An 18,393-nucleotide genomic window follows, 5' to 3' on the forward strand; every position below is an offset into this window, starting at 1 on the left:
CCCAGATGCCCAGTGTGTGGTCGACATCTATGTAAACTACGACTGTGATTTAAATGCCGCCAACATCTTTGAGCGTCTTGTCAATGACCTGTCTAAGATCGCTCAGGGCCGGAGTGGGCAGGAACTCGGCATGACTCCTCTGCAGGTGGGATTCCTCTCACTGTGATCGGTTGTTCTGAACATCAGCTGCCTTTTTTTTTCAGGGGTGCACCGATAAATCAGCTTTTTAAGGTGGTGATATTATGTAAAATTGACTTTTTTGAACTTTACATCATGTTATAATGTTATTCTCTCATCAAAAACATACATGGAGTGTTGAGAAATCCTTTAATCTCCATGGCAACCAGTCAGCTGTGCTGCCTTTGAGGATGGAGCTCCTTCTCTGAGCTGCAGTTTCCAAGCTTCTGCCTCCCCGCCCACTCCGTCACTCAGCTCCTTCAGACTAGCCAGCAGCAATTAGCAAATACCTGGTGGAACTGCGCATCTGCTGAGGTCGTTATAAGAGCTACTTCTCAGTGTAACGCTGGTAAAAACGATGCTAAAAGGTTAACAGAGAGGCCATGTTGTGAAGGCTGAGTTTCAGAAAGAGCAGGAGTTAAAGAGACAGTGACCCCATTTCAAGGTGTTAAACTTCAAAGTCATGTTTCTGAAGGTAACAGTTAATTGATTGTACTACAAAATGGCACTCTGTGCCTGGAAAATGCATAATACTGCCCCTTTAAATATCAGTGATCGGCCAGAAAACTGCAATCGGTGTACCCCAATTTTTATTTATTTTTTTTACCATTTACTATTTCTTCAGCGCACATAGTTATTTGGAAATTTAAATCGTAATTGAAGCGTGCGGCTGACTTGCCTCCTCGGGTTTCCTGCAGGAGCTGAGTTTACGTAAGAAGGGCTTGGAGTGCCTGGTGTCCATCCTCAAATGCATGGTGGAATGGAGCAAAGATATGTACGTGAATCCCAACCTTCAAGCTAACCTGGGTGAGTGCAGGGTAAATCCACGGTTGGTATGCTGCACAGGGCGTCTGGATGCGCGGTGACGTCTGGCGTGTTTTGTGTTCAGGTCAGGAGCATCCACCTGACTCAGAAGGAGGAGAGCTGAAGCTCCCTGAGCAGACGGCAGGACGCCGGGACAGTGTCAGCTCGCTGGACTCCAACTACTCCAGCATCACTATGTCACAGGCAGACCACCCAGAGCAGTACGAGGTGATCAAGCAGCAGAAGGACATCATCGAGCACGGCATCGAACTGTGAGCACTTTTTCTGCACGATTGGAAATGAGCTTTAGGAGCTTTCACATTGGTGCATCCCTAATATCGGTCAAAATCAGAATCGAGCTTTTTGAAGACTGGTGATCGGCTAGATTACTGCAATCAGTGCAGCTCTAATTTTATTAAATGTATCAGAGTAAAGGGATCGAATACAAATACATGCCAAACTTTTTTTCTTCTTTGTGTTTCTTTATTGCAGAAAATACCAATAGTTGAAACTTGACAATGTGAAGGGGTCTAAGGGGTAGAAATGTTTCTGCAAGGCTCTGACTGCATCTAGACCTCCTGGTGTTATGGGGACCAATCAGATCTGTTCCCTTTACAGGTTCAACAAGAAACCCAAGCGTGGCATCCAGTACCTGCAGGACCAAGGCATGCTCAGCTCCACTGTAGAGGAAATTGCCCAGTTTCTCCACCAGGAGGACCGGCTGGACACGGTCAGGGCTTCACCAACCTTAACTTCTGCCCTGACGGATTCCTCGTCTATGCTAGCTAAACTACTCTCTGTGTGTCCGTCAACAGACGCAGGTGGGGGAGTTTCTTGGCGAGAACACAAAGTTCAATAAAGAGGTGATGTACTGCTACGTGGACCAGCTGGACTTCTGCGGCTGGGACTTTGTTTCGGCTCTGAGAACGTTCTTGGAAGGCTTCCGGCTGCCAGGGGAGGCCCAGAAGATTGATAGGCTCATGGAGAAGTTTGCTGCGCGGTACCTCGAATGTAACCAAGGGTACGGTTAGCCTGTGACGGTTGGAGAGTTCAGTTGGGCTCATCTGAAATGACTTTTAGAGCTTTACGGGTTTGATTTTGATGCTCTAACTTTACAATGAACTCTGTTGTCTTCTTCAGACAAACCATGTTTGCCAGTGCAGACACTGCATATGTGCTGGCGTATTCCATCATCATGCTGACCACAGACCTGCACAGTCCTCAGGTAGGAACTAGTGGGCGCTACTCTTCCCGCCAGCTCACAAAAATCATCCAAAGGGGGGTAACTAGGCCTTTTGGCCTCCTTTGGGACACTTTGGATCAATGAGATAATGGACATGGCCTCTGAAAACTTTTGACTTAAACCACCAAGTCAGCCTGGTCTTTATGTCTCTAGGTGAAGAACAAAATGACAAAGGAGCAGTACATCAAGATGAACCGGGGCATTAACGACAGCAAGGACCTCCCTGAGGACTACCTCTCCTCCATATACGATGAGATCGCTGGCAAGAAAATTGCCATGAAGGAAAGCAAAGAGTTTTCAATCACTCCAAAGTCAACCAAGCAGAGTGAGTACTTCAGTCCGGGTTCTTTGCTTGCATTTACGAGTTTGTTTGAAGACCATTGTTGGATATTTCTTACCAAAGAGAGTTAACGGACACATCAGACTTAATTGTATTCCAGTCTCAGCATTTGGACTGTTGACCCTAAGCTTTTGTATTGATGCTGCTCTTCCTCCAGGTGTGGCCAGTGAGAAGCAGCGCCGCCTGCTCTACAATATGGAGATGGAGCAGATGGCCAAGACGGCTAAAGCGCTAATGGAGGCCGTCAGCCACGCTCAGGCTCCGTTCTTCAGCGCCAAACACCTGGAGCACGTCAGACCCATGTTCAAGGTAACAGTTATCCTCACATTTCCATCTGTAGTGCAAAATAAAATATCAAAATGAGGCAGAAAAAAAAAGATAAATTTTTTTTTTTTTTTTGAGTTAGTCAGAAACTACAGAAGTTGAATCAGAAGTTCAGTGATTTGCATAAATATTCACAGGTAGGGCTGGATAATATGGCCTAAAATCAATATCATTTATTGGGCAGTTCAGTTCAAATAAAGTTGTGACTCCATTAAATGGTTCATTAGTAGGAGAATAATAATAGTAAGTAGGTGAAAAAAATAACTTACTGTTGTAAGTTATATCTGTTTTTTGTCATAAAGCTACACAACAAAAAGTCAAAATATTATGAAAATAGTCATTGCATCACAAAGTCCTCTTAATATGAGAAAAAGTCATAGGACTTTATAGTTGAACTAATATGAGAATAAACTCATACTGTTAATAGAAAAGTCATAATACGAAAACTAAGTAGTAATTAAAAACTCCTACTGGAAAAATAATAATAAAGTAAAATGAAGAATGTTGGGCATTTTGTAAAGTTATATTTGGGTGTCAACTTTACAAATAGAACATGCTTGTAAAGTGTTTTAACACATCAGTATCAAATTATCATCAGCAGAACTTTGAAACGATTGAAGAAAGAATCACAGACTAAACAAACTTCTCACATCAGATCTTGATAACTCTATGGAAGCTTTGATCTCATTAAAGCAACATTTTTATTGTAATTTTACAACTTTCCTATGGTAATTTTGTGTCTTTACTCTAATATTATCACTTTATTCTTGTAATTAAAATGAAAATAATTTAGTCTCTACCTAATACTCTGTTGTAAAAATGCATTGGGTCGTTAAAGGAAGGCCGTATTCTGCATTTCCTGCTAAATAAAGTGACTCCACCTCTGATGTGTGTATCCCAGCTTGCCTGGACTCCGCTGCTGGCCGCCTTCAGCGTGGGACTGCAGGACTGTGATGACCCAGAGGTGGCCTCGCTGTGTCTGGAGGGCATCCGATGCGCCGTCAGGATCGCCTCCATCTTCAGCATGCAGGTCTGCTCGCACTGTCCCCACACACACACAGACACACACACACATGCACGCAGCAGTGAGAACATAAGAGTCAGGGTAGTGACTTGAGCTTCTGCTCTCAGCTGGAGAGAGACGCCTACGTCCAAGCTCTGGCCCGCTTCACGCTGCTGACGGCCAGCTCCAGCATTACCGAGATGAAGCAGAAGAACATCGACACCATAAAGACGCTGATCACCGTCGCTCACACTGACGGGAACTACCTGGGCAACTCCTGGCATGAGGTGCAGAATCCTACACATAAAATGAAGCTCTGACGTTTTTGTACATGCACCTCAACCATAGATTTTTATTTTGTTGTTGTGGTATGGTTGTCATAGATACTGAGGTGTATTAGTCAGCTGGAACTGGCCCAGCTGATCGGCACAGGGGTGAAGACACGCTACATCTCAGGAGTGGTCCGAGACAGAGAGGGGAGCATCAGGGGGCTTCCTCCTGGTACTGAGGAGTTCATGCCTCTGGGACTGGGTAGGTTCCCCGCAAACCGGGGATCTGCAGCCTGCGGCTCTTTGGACCTTCCAAAATGACTTTTGATATTTGGCTGAAAAAGTGGAGATCCAACATATTTTTTAAGGGTGCAGTATTATGTAAAATTGACTTTTTTAAGCTTCATATAATGCTATAATGTTATTCCCTCATCAAAAACATACCTGGTTGCTTTGATTCTTTTATGTATGTTAGAAATCCTTTAATCTCCCATGGCAACCTTTCAGCTGTGCAAAACACGGGGGTAGATCTAGCACAGCGTATTAGGCGCAAGTTTAAAAGCTTCCACTAAACAGAGCGCCCCTCCCTTCTGTCTGCCCCACTCAGCTCCTTCGGACTAGCCAGCAGCAACTAGAAATCACCTGGTAAAACTGCTAAGCTTATTACAGAGCCACTTATCAGTGAAATGCTGGTAAAACCGTTGTTAAAGGGTTAATAGAGGAGCAATGTTGCAGTGACTTCCTGAAGGTGGAGTTTTAGAAAGACCAATAATTTCTCAAAGACACAAAAGAATAATTTCATGATGTCAAATTTCTTTTAAAACATGTTTGTGCTATAAAATTGTACTTTGTGGCTGGAAAACAAAAGTATCAACATTTTTGCTAGAAAAAACTTGAGCATTTAAAAAAAAAATTCTGAGATTTATCTAAAGATTTTTTAAAATTTCATTAAGTTTTTCAACTTTTGGAACTAAGAATAATTTAAATTTTTTTTTTCAAGAAAATTTCTGAGATTAATCTCAAAATTTTTGAGCTTTTTAAAAAATGTTCTATCTACATTGGCTCTAATACTTTTACGCCCATATTTTGCACTGTTTTGGTTAATTTTGTTTTCCTGTCTCTAATTCTGGCTGTGGGTTTTGATTGTAAGTTTAATGCATTGCTGTTGCAGGAAACCTGGTTGGAAGTCAGGACAAGAGACAAATGGCTCACATCCAGGAATCAGTGGGAGAGACCAGCTCTCAGAGTGTGGTGGTAGCTGTCGACAGGTGGGACGACATTTAAAGTTAACTCTTCACTCCTTGCTGTCTTTTGCTTTACTTCTAAATCCAGTTTTCTTTTTCCAGGATTTTCACCGGCTCTACCAGACTAGATGGAAACGCAATCGGTGAGTCGACGCTGTTTGGGATTAGCTGCAGATTAGAAAATGAATCCATACACTGTGTGTCCGTTTCTGTGCAGTGGATTTTGTTCGCTGGTTGTGTGCGGTGTCCATGGACGAGCTGGCCTCGGCACATCAGCCCAGAATGTTCAGCCTGCAGAAGATCGTGGAGATTTCGTACTACAACATGAACCGCATCCGGCTGCAGTGGTCTCGAATTTGGCAGGTTATTGGAGATCACTTCAACAAGGTCAGTGGAACAGTCCGGAATGTCTGCCTGGTTCGTCCTGTTCCCAGTTAAAGCCCCACTGCGGTCCGCTTCTCTACAGCAAAAATCTGCTCTGATGTGTAATAAGGTAGTAATTTTTGAATAACTACCCAACTGTTTGTCCTTTTTTCTATTTGTGTTGAAGGTAAGGGAATATTGCTAAAGTGCCATGGGTTTGTTTAGACCAGAGCTAAATCTGAGAAGAAGTATAATTTTAAAATCAAAATACTAAAAAGGTTGTTGAAGTCCTGAGTCTAAAGGGAACTACTCACTTCTTTGTTTTTAATGAGCTTTTACTTAATATCGTCATTTTTTTGTTATTTTTCATGTTAATATTAATCCTGTGAGGTTTGAAGTTAATAAAATGTGCTCCATGTGAAGGTTTGATCTAGAACTATAAAACTACTTATCTATAGATCGATAAACAAATCAATATAAAAATATCACCATGTTTCTGTCACACTTTAGCATGACAATAAGGGGAACACGGGCACTTATTTTTTGTCCACTTAAAGCACTGATCACTACACTTATTACAAAAGTTATGTAAGAAATTGACTTCATAGTTAGTTACCTCTGACTGAAGTTCAAAGTCGTGTTATTATTAATCAATCCTGTGATAGTTTTAAATTATTTTCTGCGCAAATATATTGAGCAAGTTGATATATTTTCCAGCTTTAATTTGAACCCAGTTGGAGCTGAAAGCTCACTTCCAATAATCACTCTGGTCTTTATTATAGGTGGGCTGTAACCCTAATGAAGATGTCGCCATCTTTGCTGTGGATTCACTGAGGCAGCTCTCCATGAAGTTCCTGGAGAAAGGAGAACTGGCTAACTTTCGCTTCCAGAAGGATTTCCTCAGGCCTTTTGAGCACATCATGAAGAAGAACAGGTGAAGATGGGGGTGATATGAGTTCAGAAAGGAGTTGGTACCCTTAGCCCTCTGAAGAAAAAAAAAACAATACTAGGGTTGAAACAATTAATCGGATTGATTGTGATTAGTTGATGATTGAAATAATTGTCAACTAATTTATTAGTTGATTAATTAACTGATAATACAGATATAAAAGAATGGCTGAAAGGACAACACAGTCAGAGCAGTAATTCAGCCAAAACTTAGTTCAAATAAAATCAAAACATTTTGTATTTAAAATGAAAAATCTTTTTCGTCTGTTAAAACGTTTTACCCAGAACTCCTGAAGTGGCATTTTAGCATCACCCGGTTCAAATTCTAAAAAAAAAAAAAAAATCTATTAAATACCTTTTGCTATCAATTTATTGATCTAAAAAATCATCAGATTAGTTGGCAGTATATTTTTATCTGCATCCTTTGCTACAAATGATCAAGCATTCACTAAAGGGCAATAAACGGTTTATTTTTCTTATTTAAAGAACTGTATTGCTTATTTACACCTTTTAATGTATTTGTAGTGTGTAAAAGAAGATTAAGTAGTTAAATGAAAAATCTGCAGAATGTGCAAATGTTTTATCTCATTATTCGTCAGAATAATTGACTAGAAAAATCATTAGTTGCCGGCCTACTCTGCTATAAATAAAACAGAATTTAGTTTTTGACTTTCCAATAAAAAAATGAAACATTTAAGAACAGAGCATTACTTCTGATCTCTCCTGTTTAAGCACCTTGGATTATTCCACCATCACATCCAGCATCTCTCTCTCTTCCCCTCCATGTGTCAGGTCTCCCACCATCAGGGACATGGTAATCAGGTGTGTGGCTCAGATGGTGAACTCCCAGGCAGCCAACATCCGTTCTGGTTGGAAGAACATCTTCTCCGTGTTCCACCAGGCTGCCTCCGATCACGACGAGACCATAGTGGAGCTAGCTTTCCAGACGACAGGCCACATCGTCAGTGAGTGCATCAACAGGGCTGCCATCTTTAAGCTGAGGAGGAGGGAAACCATCTAAATGCACTACAGGCAGGGGGCGACGTTGCTCCTTTGTGCTAATTTTTGTTTTTTTGTTTCTCTTCAGTGAAAACCTTCCAGGAGCATTTTGCCGCTGCCATCGACTCCTTTCAGGATGCCGTGAAGTGTTTGTCGGAGTTTGTGTGCAACGCAGCTTTTCCTGACACCAGCATGGAGGCCATCCGGCTCATCCGGCACTGTGCTAAATACATTTCTGAACGACCTCAGGTAACCTCACCCCAGCTTTTATTATAAGTCCATAACATGCTTGACAAAGAAAACATTTATACTAAACTTGAGAAGATATTGATTTAGATTAATTTATTACAAATATTTTAAGGGACAGCGTTATGTATTTCCTAGACACTTTATTTTATTGATTCATTACATTATTTTTTTTTTATTACAAAGATGGTTGCTGGAACCTTTGTAGAAGATCCATGAATGATCAGGAGTTCCTGCAACACCAGAAAGTTAATGAGTAGAATAACACCATGCACCAATCTGATGGTTTCATAGTATGAGTAACAGATTAAAAATAATAATTGTTGTTGAGCTCATGTGTCTATTTATTCAATAATTTAGCAGCAAAAAGGGTTTTTGAATTAAAACGGTTACTTACAAATTTTAATTAGAATTTGATTAATTACAGACTTTCCAATTAACTCAAACATTTTAATTGACTCTCAGCACTAATTCTAACCTGTAAATATCCTGTCCAGGCGCTGAGGGAGTACACCAGCGATGACATGAACGTTGCGCCTGGGGATCGGGTTTGGGTTCGCGGCTGGTTTCCCATCCTTTTCGAGCTTTCATGTATCATCAATCGCTGCAAACTGGATGTCCGCACCAGGTAGAAAAACAAACGCGCCTCAGGTTTCTGTGCATCACCGACACACACTGCTTCCATGGAGGTAGCCTGCTTAGCTCTTTGAAACACTTGAATCTACTTAGTTGGGGTGAAAATAGTTTTTTGAAAATAGCTTTTATGACTTCCAGGACAGGGCAACATAAAAAAAAAATTAAAAAAAATGAAATGAGTCATCAGGTTACAGCAGCAAACTGCAGTTTTGCAAAATATAGTAGGACTGAATGGAAGCAGCTAAAAGTCTCACTTTATACGTCAAATCAGTCTGGGTTTAACTCATGCAGCTTTCACTGCAGTAAAAGGCAGGTATCTTTTGAAACCATTTAAGTTGTGCAGTTAGGTTGTTTGGCTCATAAAAGGTCACTACAAGCTGCTGTTACACTTACAACAGTGTGTCAGAGCCATTCTAGCTAGAAAAAGGTGTAAATTTCTGCCAAAAAAACTCTGANATTTTGAGAATAATCAGAATTCTTTTAGAAAAAACAAGGACATTTCTGAGCTCCTAAAATGAAAGATTTGTGACTAAAATCTCAAATTTAAAATAAAAAAAAAAAAAAAAATTTCTTGCAAATTTTCAACTTTTAAAACTCTAGAAAATTTTGGAGATAATCTTAATTTCTGAATTTAATTCTCAGTTTCTAGTCAATTTTTCACTTTTGAAACTCAGAAATTTCTACGTTTTTTTTCTATACATTTTCTGAGATTAATCTAGAAATTTCTGGAGTTTTGGGGGGAAGTTAATTCCTTTTATTGTTCCATCTACAACAACCCTAATCTGTGGTGGTGTATGGTGGATAGGAAGAAAGTCATAACAGTCTGACGTTCCGGTGTGTGTTTACTCTGTAGAGGCCTCACAGTTATGTTTGAGATCATGAAAAGTTACGGCCACTCCTTTGAGAAGCACTGGTGGCACGACCTCTTCAGAATCGTCTTCCGTATCTTCGACAATATGAAACTCCCAGAGCAGCAGACGGAGGTCAGAGTTCAAATAACTGATGAGTTGATAAAAAGCACTAAATGGGTGGAATAAGTTCTGAATGATTTTTTTTTTTCTTTTTTTTTTTTTTTTTTTTTCAGAAAATCGAGTGGATGACGACGACATGTAACCACGCTCTGTACGCTGTGTGTGACGTGTTCACCCAGTTTTATGAGCCACTCAGTGAAATCCTGCTGCAGGACATCTTCACTCAGCTGCAGTGGTGTGTCCGCCAAGGTGATGACATCACTAGTGTCATTCTTGTGTCTGTGATAGTTAAAGGAATAATCTGCATTACACAGCTTTGGGGATTTTAAGCTCTAAAACACCCAAATGTTCCTGTCTAGAGTTTATCAGATGGTGCTAAAAAAATAATTCTGCAAATATCAGAGTTTCTTCACAGCCTGGAAAAGGATGGGATTTAATTCCAGCTTTTTCCAGGTTGGGAGAAGAATGGAAATAGAAAACAGGAGTATAGAAAAAGATTTACGTTTGCTGACTGGATTATATTGTGTTCATCCATCCATATGTCCATACATCCATCCATTCATTTCTTCATCCGTCCGTCCGCATGCTTGTCCCTCCTCTCGTCTTTATGTGTTGCCCGTTGTTCGGCGTTGAATCCCAGCCGCTCTCTGATTGGTTCCTCTGTGCTGCAGATAACGAGCAGCTGGCCCGGTCGGGGACCAACTGTCTGGAGAACCTGGTGATTCTGAACGGGGAGAAGTTCAGTCCTGAGGTCTGGGACGTCACCTGCTCCTGCATGCTGGAGATCTTCCAGAACACCAGCCCCAACGCGTGAGCCGCCACTTGCACACTTCACTCTCACATCACTCACTCATTGAATTAGTTTTTTTAAGTGCAGCCATTTTGCTCATGCGTTAGTCTTGGTGCTGAAGGCCGTATGTCAACCCTCTGTGTAAATCTGTCACTGTGTTTTGTCTTTTCCGCCAATCAGCTTGTTGACATGGCGACCGGCTGGACAGGATGAGGAAGCTGCTGAGGGAAAGCACTTTGTAAGGAACTCACCCTGCAGTAACACACACAAGTCCCCCGTTACATTTTCACCATTCAGAATGTTTGTGCTGCGTTTGCAGGAGACCGACTTTGACAGTCAGTCCCAGAGCAGCTTCGACAGAGCTCTGTCCGAGAGGGGGCACAGCCAGATGTCGAGCGACGACACCTGGAAGGGCAAGTCCAGCGCCAGTGAGTAAACATGGCTGCCATCTTTACCCAAGGTCGACCGAAAGACTTCTGAGCATTTCTTTTCCCCGTCCCTCTGTCCTCCAGGAGTCTCGGACCAGAGGTTGTTTGCAGGCCTGCTCATTAAATGCGTTGTGCAGCTGGAACTGATCCAGACTGTTGACAACATCGTCTTCTACCCGGCAACCAGCAAGAAGGAGGATGCCGACAACATGGCTGCTGCGCAGGTACGCAGAGAAAGACCTGCTGCTTTATGTCAGCATGCTGTTTATCTAGAAGCTTTTCAGTCGTTATCTGGACGGGAAAACTTTTCTCACTAGAGATTGAAAGTTAATATTTTACATGATTGCAACAAAAGACATACTTTCTGGAACTGAATTATATCATTTGGAAATATAATGTTTTTCAGCTTTGTGGAAATAGAAAAGGTTTGCATGATGAAACTTGCTTTCTTTTCTAAAACGGGAATTACCAATGGCAGAAAATATTTTGAAGAAGTGGCTTTCACTTCACAAGATGCTCAACATTGTTTATTTTAATTTTGTATCTTTTATGTTGGAGTTCTCATAAAATTACAATTTTATTCCCCTAATATTGCGACTGTCTTCTTGTAAGATTAATGTTATATTCTCGTAATGTAAAAAAACAAAAGTCTTAGCCTGGCTCTTTTCGGAGTCTTTTAAGCAAAAGCTGTAAAACACGCTCGTCAAACAAAATGGCGCCATTCTGGGACGATAAATTGTCCCAGAAATTATTGAAATAACTGATAATATTGTTGTTTTGAGACCATTTGTAAGCAACCTAATGGTAATAGAATAATAATACAAGAACAGATTCTCAAAGAACAATAAACTTTAAATTCTAATCAACATAAACACTGGAACTGGAAGATATTTTAACTATCCAAAATAAGTAAATAAAACTACAGAAACAACAAATTAATTATGAAACCTCTGTGAGCTAAATTGTCCTTCAAAATGAAGGGGCTAGTTGAGACCACAGCGCCAGACTGAACACTTTCATCTTCCAGTTTTTGGTAGAAAAGAGAAACGATAAAACGATAAATCATGTTAGTGGAAATTATTGTTTTAGTTCATCATATAATTTATTGATAACTCCGAACTATGGAAACTTAATGAGATTTAAAAAATCCATATTTGTCTACAAAAACCAAAAAAGTTCTACCTTCTCAGATCATTCTATGAACTCTGTGGCAAACAGAAAGCCTTTGCCGCCCCACCCTCAGTGACTGGCGCTAACATGTTGTCCCCGTGTCCCAGCGAGACGCTCTGGAGCAGTCGGAGGCGGCGGGAGAAGAGCCGGCTTCGGATCAGGGCATGTACCGTCACATGACGTCCGCTCACCTCTTCAAGCTGCTTGACTGTCTGCTGGAGTCGCACAACTTCGCCAAGGAGTTCAACTCCAACAACGAGCAGAGGACGGCGCTGTGGAGGGCAGGTAGATGGAGGCTCTTTAATTACTATCAACAAAACCTTAAATTCCCTCGCTACAAATGATTGTTTTGGATCCTTTTCTGGAAGGAAGCTTCCTTTTCTGATCATTTTTCTTTTTCCTATCAAAATAAAAGCAGACCACATTTAAACCACCTAACCTTTTCTATTTTTTTTGCCTCTAGGATTTAAGGGGAAGTCCAAGCCCAACTTGCTGAAGCAGGAAACCAGCAGCCTGGCCTGCAGCCTGAGGATCCTGTTCAGGATGTACTCTGACCCCAAGCTGCAGGATTCGTGGCCAGACATTCAGACACGCCTGCTGCTGTGAGTACAACAGATGATTCTGATCATAATCAAATCAATAAACAGAACTCCTCTCATCTCAGAATACTTCTGTCAGAAAGAGCTTCATGTATGTAAATTACTATTACTGAAATGCTGTTGAGTAATGCATTGTCCCAGGGTTAATTACAGCATTAAAAAACAAATTTGAAATGTTTGTTGAAGAAAATTAGTTTTTTCATAGAATCAGGAATGTGTCCTCCATCACTCTGTAAACCTGATGAAAGTTTCACTTCTCGCTATACTGTTCTACTGAATGGCATCTGTAACTTCTCTTTTGAATGTGGAAAATGTAAATTTAGAATGGAAAACGTTGGAGATTTCAAAGTTGAGGTTTCTTTTTATTACCGGAAAGAGAAAAATCTGAAGTTCTGGAACCCAAACAAGCTTTTACACTCATTTCTATTGAGACAAAACAGCAAACAATGACTATATTGGTTAGAGATGCACAAATTAATATCTGTATCATTTCTGATACTGACAAAAATTCTAGATGGGGTATCAATAACAATGTGCCCGATCCATAAGGACAGATTTATTCAGCCTAAGTCTGTGCTTTGTGCTCTGAGCAACGTCATGTTTTATTCATTTTACACTATACTAAGAACTTCTAATTCCACTTTCTGATCCATTTGGAAAAAGGTTTGTTGCAGTCAAACAAGGTAGTCAGCCTATTGTTTTGGTCAGTTTCTTTATCATTTATTTTTACATTGCCTTTTCTTCTCTTAATTGCACTGATAGGACAGATTAAAGTTGTTGTGTTTTGGTTGATCAAGCTTGTGAAGCTATTGATGTATTTAAGTGTTCTATTCTTGCACAGAGTTACCAAATATATTTGTAAATCAGTTCATGTATAACTGTGTTTTAAAAAGAAACGTTTTAAGTCAGTTCAGCTGTTTTTCTGTATTGGTAACGTTATCAGCCGATAAACCTCAGACATCTGTATTGGTATTGCAGGTGACAAAATGGATCGGTGCATCCCGTCCCTAGTAATGTTCTGGTGAATGTACAGACTTCCAGTGGCTGCTGCAGTCTCGATAGAATATTTCATATGGGAACATTTTTTTTGAAAATCACTGCAAGTTACTCCATCCTGTTTAGTTCTAGGTTTTAGTTTCAACACAAATGCTGAACTTTAAATGGACCTGAATGGGCTGATGCCAGATCAACTTGGGATAAATAGCAGCTGTTAGATGAAGCGGAGCTGTTTGTTTTTCTCACACATGTCTCATACCTCATTAGAAATGGATGAGCTGGTGCAGGCAGTGGAATATATTGGCATTTAAACGCCTGATGCAAATCCCCTCGTTGCGTTTGTCCCTTCTGACTCATTGGATCACTTCATGATTGCAGAGGTGGAAGTTTTTGTCTCAGGAAGCGCCGCTGGTGTCTTAATCCTAAGATTTTAAGGAACACTGCTGATTTTCCTGCCGCACCTGTGACGTTCAGCTGTCGTTAAAGTGTGTGTGTGCCCCTTTTTTCAGGGTGTGTACGGAAGCTCTGAGCTACTTCATCAGCCTGACCTCAGAGAGCCACAGAGAGGCTTGGAACAGCCTGCTGATGCTGCTGCTCACCAGGACACTACGGCTGCCCGACGACAAGGCATGAACACACACACACACACATACACACATTTTACCTATCATCACACATTAGCTGTCAGTAAACCTTAAAGAGAGGCTCGGAAAATGACTGAAATGCCCACTGGTTTTAAATAAGTGGCATCAGAGGCGTTTTTGGTCGGGTTTTATTGATGTAAAATGTTAATAGTGACATGTTTTGCCATGAGTCATGTCCTGTTGGTGTGAGCCCGTGAGTCATCGATGTGTCACTGCCCCCCACTGTGACTCAGATATTTTCTGAGAATTGTAGGCCAAAAGAGTTACAGTTTCTGTTTAGACAAAATGTAGCCGGGGACAGTAAAGTGTTTAAAAGGAGCAAAATCTGCACTTTAGTGGAATTCTTCAGTTCAAATTGAAAGGGGCAGTATAATATGAAATCTACTTTTGTGAGCTTTTCATTATGTTATGATGTCATTCCCTTATCAAGTACATACATGGAGTGTTGCTTTGATTCTTTCATGCATCTTTGAGAAATCATTAATCTTCCATAGCAACCATTCAGCTGTGCAAAACACCGTGGTGGACCTAGCTCCGCCTTCAAGGATGAAGCTCCTCCTCAGAGCTGCAGTTTCCAAGCTTTGAGCCTCCGCATCACAGAGCAGCTTTCCCCCCACAACTCTCCGACTCGGCTCCTTCGGACTAGCCAGCAGCGATTAGCAAACACCTGGTGAAACTGAGCATCTGCTGAACTTATTATACGAGCTACTTCTCAGTGCAATGCTGGTAAAAATGTTATTAAAGGGTTAATAGAGGAGACATGTTGTCATGACTTCCTGAAGGCGGAGTTTCAGAAAGAAGAGTTTTAGAGATGGAGGCCCAATTTCAATTTAAAATACCAAGTCAAAAATTTTTAAGGTATGTTTGATTTTTCTAGCAGTTTTTAACAACTGAAGGCAGCATAGTTTTATTGTGCTAGAAAATGGCACTATGTGACTGAATAATACATAATACTGCTCCTTTAATCCATGCGTCCTGTTCCTTCCATTTAGCATTTCAGCTACTCAGCATATCGCATACAATTCCGCTGATTGGAATGAGATTAAATGTTAAGTATGAATAGTTTAAGACTCCATGCAGAATTTGTTCCCCATTTGTCCTAATAAGCATATTTCTGTCTTGCAGTTCAAGCCCCATGCTTCCTGTTACTACCCCCACCTGTGTGAAATGATGCAGTTCGATCTGATCCCGGAGCTGCGGGCCGTCCTCAGGCGCTTCTTCCTGCGCATTGGCTCAGTCTTCCAAATTGCTGCTCCCGACGGGGCGGCCGCCCGGACCCCCGTCTCCTAGGAGATGGTGGGGGAGGAGGGTTCGGCGCATGTCTGGGTGTGGCAAAGGGGGGAAAAAATGTTTAAAAAAATAAATAATTTAAAATAAATAAAAACAAAGGAGAAAGTTGACGTGAGGATCTAAGGTGGACTTGATGCATAAACTGTCCTCTCGTCTGTCAGACCGGATTGGATTAGAGGGGGAATGGAGGGAATGGAGGGAATGGAGTCGGAGTGCGTTTCCGGTCTTGTTTCAGGATTCTACATCAAAGTGTTCAACGTTTCTGTCGTCTCTCAGCCTGTAGAGAAACCTCCATCCTCACTCTCTGGGATAAACAGCACTGTGACCGGCTCTCATTTCTCATTGTCCCAATGACAAAAAACTGTAAAGATATAATTTATTGTTGCTAAATCCTCTTTATGTTCTTGGATTGCTTTCTGGTTTTTTTGTTTTCATTTTTAAAGCTAATCTAAGAGAAAGGGAGTGAAGCAGACGGGAATCTAAAGGTTTCCCTTTGTTGAAAAATGGCTTTCCGCCAACTGTGCCTGTTTGGACGAGGACGATCTCATCAGTTTCCGCTCCACCTCCGTATCCGAGTTGTTTGGGTAGCAACCGATTCCCGTTAACAGACTAAAAACCGTTTGCTGCACGCAACACTATCGGAGATCAAGCAGCTTTACATGGGACTTTGCTCTGTCGTCTTTGTTAGCGACATTTTATTTATTATTTTGATTATTTGCTTTTGCTTGTTTTATTGGTTGTTTTTTTCGTGAGAACTGCAAAGTTTACACTGAAAAAAAAGTGATTTTTTTTTTTCTGGCTTCTTGGTCATTCAACATCCAGACTAACTGTTAGAGAATCCCTGTTAGCTCCTCAAACTCTGCCTTCATCCGTCAGTCAGGTTTACAGTCCATTTCCACACTTTTTGCACATCTGTTTGCCCCATTCAATTATTAGTTCCGAATATCCATCAGTGTTGGTTTACTTTAACCTCACAGTTCAACAAAAGTGTTCAGGATAACTCCCGTCAACATCGTTGGATCCGCGGTTCATCCGGAGTGTGTTCCACGGCTTTTCTGGAGGATGTATGTAATTATTTCAAGTGCATTTAAATATATTTTTTTTGAGAAAGCATTCCTTCACTTGCAACTATGGATGTCTACTTTTTCTTCCCTAATGCCAGGGAGTATATAAATAAATAAATATATATGTATATTATACAGTAAATGACAAAAGTACAGACTGTAAAGTTTTCCATGTAAGATACATAGAAATGAAAGTGCTTATATGGTTCTATACATAATATTGTGATGTAATCTTCCAAACATTTGGTGAAGTAATCAATAAATCTGATTTCTGGTCTGTTCCAGGTATTGTTGGCGTACTGCTAAACAACATTTTGTGTGTCTCAAAGGAGGCGGTCTTCCTTTGACTGTTCCTTCAATGGATCCCCACAAAGGGTGCACCGATTGCAGTTTTCGTACTGATCACCAATCTTAAAAAAGCTGATTTTGGACAATACTGACTTGTGGGGTTACTTCACATGTTCTCATGGAAGTATGAGCCGATTGCCAATGTCCCCAAAATTAAGGAAATTACGGCAGATTTATCAGCATGCTCCTAGTCTCTAGAGACTCAGCTGATTCGTATCCTCCATCAGCTTCTCGTTCAGTACATCCACGATTCCTCTTTGTGCTCTGAAGTTTTGAAATCAGGTAACATTTCACCAGTTAGTGGTCAGGATTGGGTAAAACTGAATGTTACCTGATACAGCGAACCCTCCCTTCAGCTTCTGGTTCAAAAATTTTCAACTTCTGCTTTCCGATAGCATCCAGATCAAGATAATAGTCTCACAGTGTTTTTTCCTTATATTGATTGATTTAGTGATTAATTTTTTTTGTTTTCTTTAAATAACAGTGAAACCATATTTTTGCTTCAGGAATCAATTTAAGAAAGTGGCATAAAGGTTCTATAAGAATTTACAATACGCATGTCTAAGAATTTAATATGTTTAACATGGATTTATAATATCAACTTTAACAATAGTAAAAAAATTCCAGTAATATAAGCAAACAAAAACTAAAGACATTATCTTTCTATTTTTTGCATAAAGGTTAATTTTGAAAAAAGTGTGGTTTTTTTGAGGAATAAATTTGGACACCCTTATAATTCGCTCTTAAAATTGTATGACGTTGGGATTCACGTCGTTATCCAGCAGTTTGAAGGTTAGCCCTGTTAAAGCCCCACACATTTAGCTTACACAGTGAGTTTGAGAGAGCTGTTTTAGCTGTTCCAGAAGGAGACCGAGTCTCCTAAGGCAATTAAATACTCCAAAAAGAATTTGAAGTCAGGTTTCCATTGCACAGAAAATAGTGTAGTCGTGAAGGACATCCTTGACAACTGCCAGCAAGCTCATAGGGTCACCTAAAGGTCAGACTATTAGAAAACTAGATACCAGAATATAATTCAAATTCAATTCAAAAATGTTTTAATACCAAAGACAAATGAAACCCTTTAAAACCTCATTAAGATTTCAGCAGCAAAACCTGTCCAACTCGCCATCATAGATGTCATGAGTTCTATCATTGTTCAAAGAATTTTTGAGACAAAAGAGGATTAGTTGAATGAGAACTGTACCTGAGAGAAAACTGGCAAGAAGCTCTACAAATGCCTCATAGTCGAAAGTGTGAAGAAAATATTTTCCTCAGACTGTTGACAAATATGGTATTAAGGTTATAAGAAGCATCTTCCTGAAGTTAATTTAGCAAAGTGAACAACACTACCTTCTACTGCGTTGGGTGAAAACTTTCGTTTTTCTTTCTTTTCTTTCTTTGGAAATATCTAGTTTATCACTAAAGTACACCACTTGTCCCCCAGACATAAATTAAAAATAAGATTCAACATCCCTGAACAATGCTTATGAAAAAGCC

The 18,393-nt window shown here is 40.5% G+C and overlaps 1 protein-coding gene across 2 annotated transcripts in view; it reads left to right on the plus strand.

Moving 5' to 3' along the window:
• Positions 1-16,836, plus strand: part of arfgef2 (ADP-ribosylation factor guanine nucleotide-exchange factor 2 (brefeldin A-inhibited)) — a 29,425-nt gene extending 12,589 nt beyond the window's left edge. For both annotated transcript variants that reach the window (XM_015014375.1, XM_015014376.1), the window contains 28 exons: positions 6-145; positions 876-984; positions 1,067-1,253; positions 1,600-1,711; positions 1,797-2,002; positions 2,122-2,206; positions 2,378-2,549; positions 2,722-2,873; positions 3,790-3,918; positions 4,020-4,178; positions 4,275-4,422; positions 5,332-5,428; positions 5,507-5,547; positions 5,622-5,791; positions 6,550-6,701; positions 7,508-7,680; positions 7,803-7,963; positions 8,458-8,588; positions 9,450-9,579; positions 9,681-9,816; positions 10,239-10,377; positions 10,538-10,595; positions 10,677-10,785; positions 10,870-11,009; positions 12,063-12,240; positions 12,419-12,557; positions 14,060-14,177; positions 15,320-16,836. In XM_015014375.1, coding sequence (XP_014869861.1) covers positions 6-145; positions 876-984; positions 1,067-1,253; positions 1,600-1,711; positions 1,797-2,002; positions 2,122-2,206; positions 2,378-2,549; positions 2,722-2,873; positions 3,790-3,918; positions 4,020-4,178; positions 4,275-4,422; positions 5,332-5,428; positions 5,507-5,547; positions 5,622-5,791; positions 6,550-6,701; positions 7,508-7,680; positions 7,803-7,963; positions 8,458-8,588; positions 9,450-9,579; positions 9,681-9,816; positions 10,239-10,377; positions 10,538-10,595; positions 10,677-10,785; positions 10,870-11,009; positions 12,063-12,240; positions 12,419-12,557; positions 14,060-14,177; positions 15,320-15,484 — 3,836 coding nt within the window. In that variant the 3' untranslated portion in view covers positions 15,485-16,836. The remainder of the gene's footprint in view (positions 1-5; positions 146-875; positions 985-1,066; positions 1,254-1,599; positions 1,712-1,796; positions 2,003-2,121; positions 2,207-2,377; positions 2,550-2,721; positions 2,874-3,789; positions 3,919-4,019; positions 4,179-4,274; positions 4,423-5,331; positions 5,429-5,506; positions 5,548-5,621; positions 5,792-6,549; positions 6,702-7,507; positions 7,681-7,802; positions 7,964-8,457; positions 8,589-9,449; positions 9,580-9,680; positions 9,817-10,238; positions 10,378-10,537; positions 10,596-10,676; positions 10,786-10,869; positions 11,010-12,062; positions 12,241-12,418; positions 12,558-14,059; positions 14,178-15,319) is intronic.
• Positions 16,837-18,393: the final 1,557 nt, after the last annotated feature.

The sequence above is a fragment of the Poecilia latipinna genome, unplaced genomic scaffold (assembly GCF_001443285.1).
Source record: "Poecilia latipinna isolate Pla-1442-1.1 unplaced genomic scaffold, P_latipinna-1.0 Scaffold1810, whole genome shotgun sequence".
Lineage (NCBI taxonomy): Eukaryota > Metazoa > Chordata > Actinopteri > Cyprinodontiformes > Poeciliidae > Poecilia > Poecilia latipinna.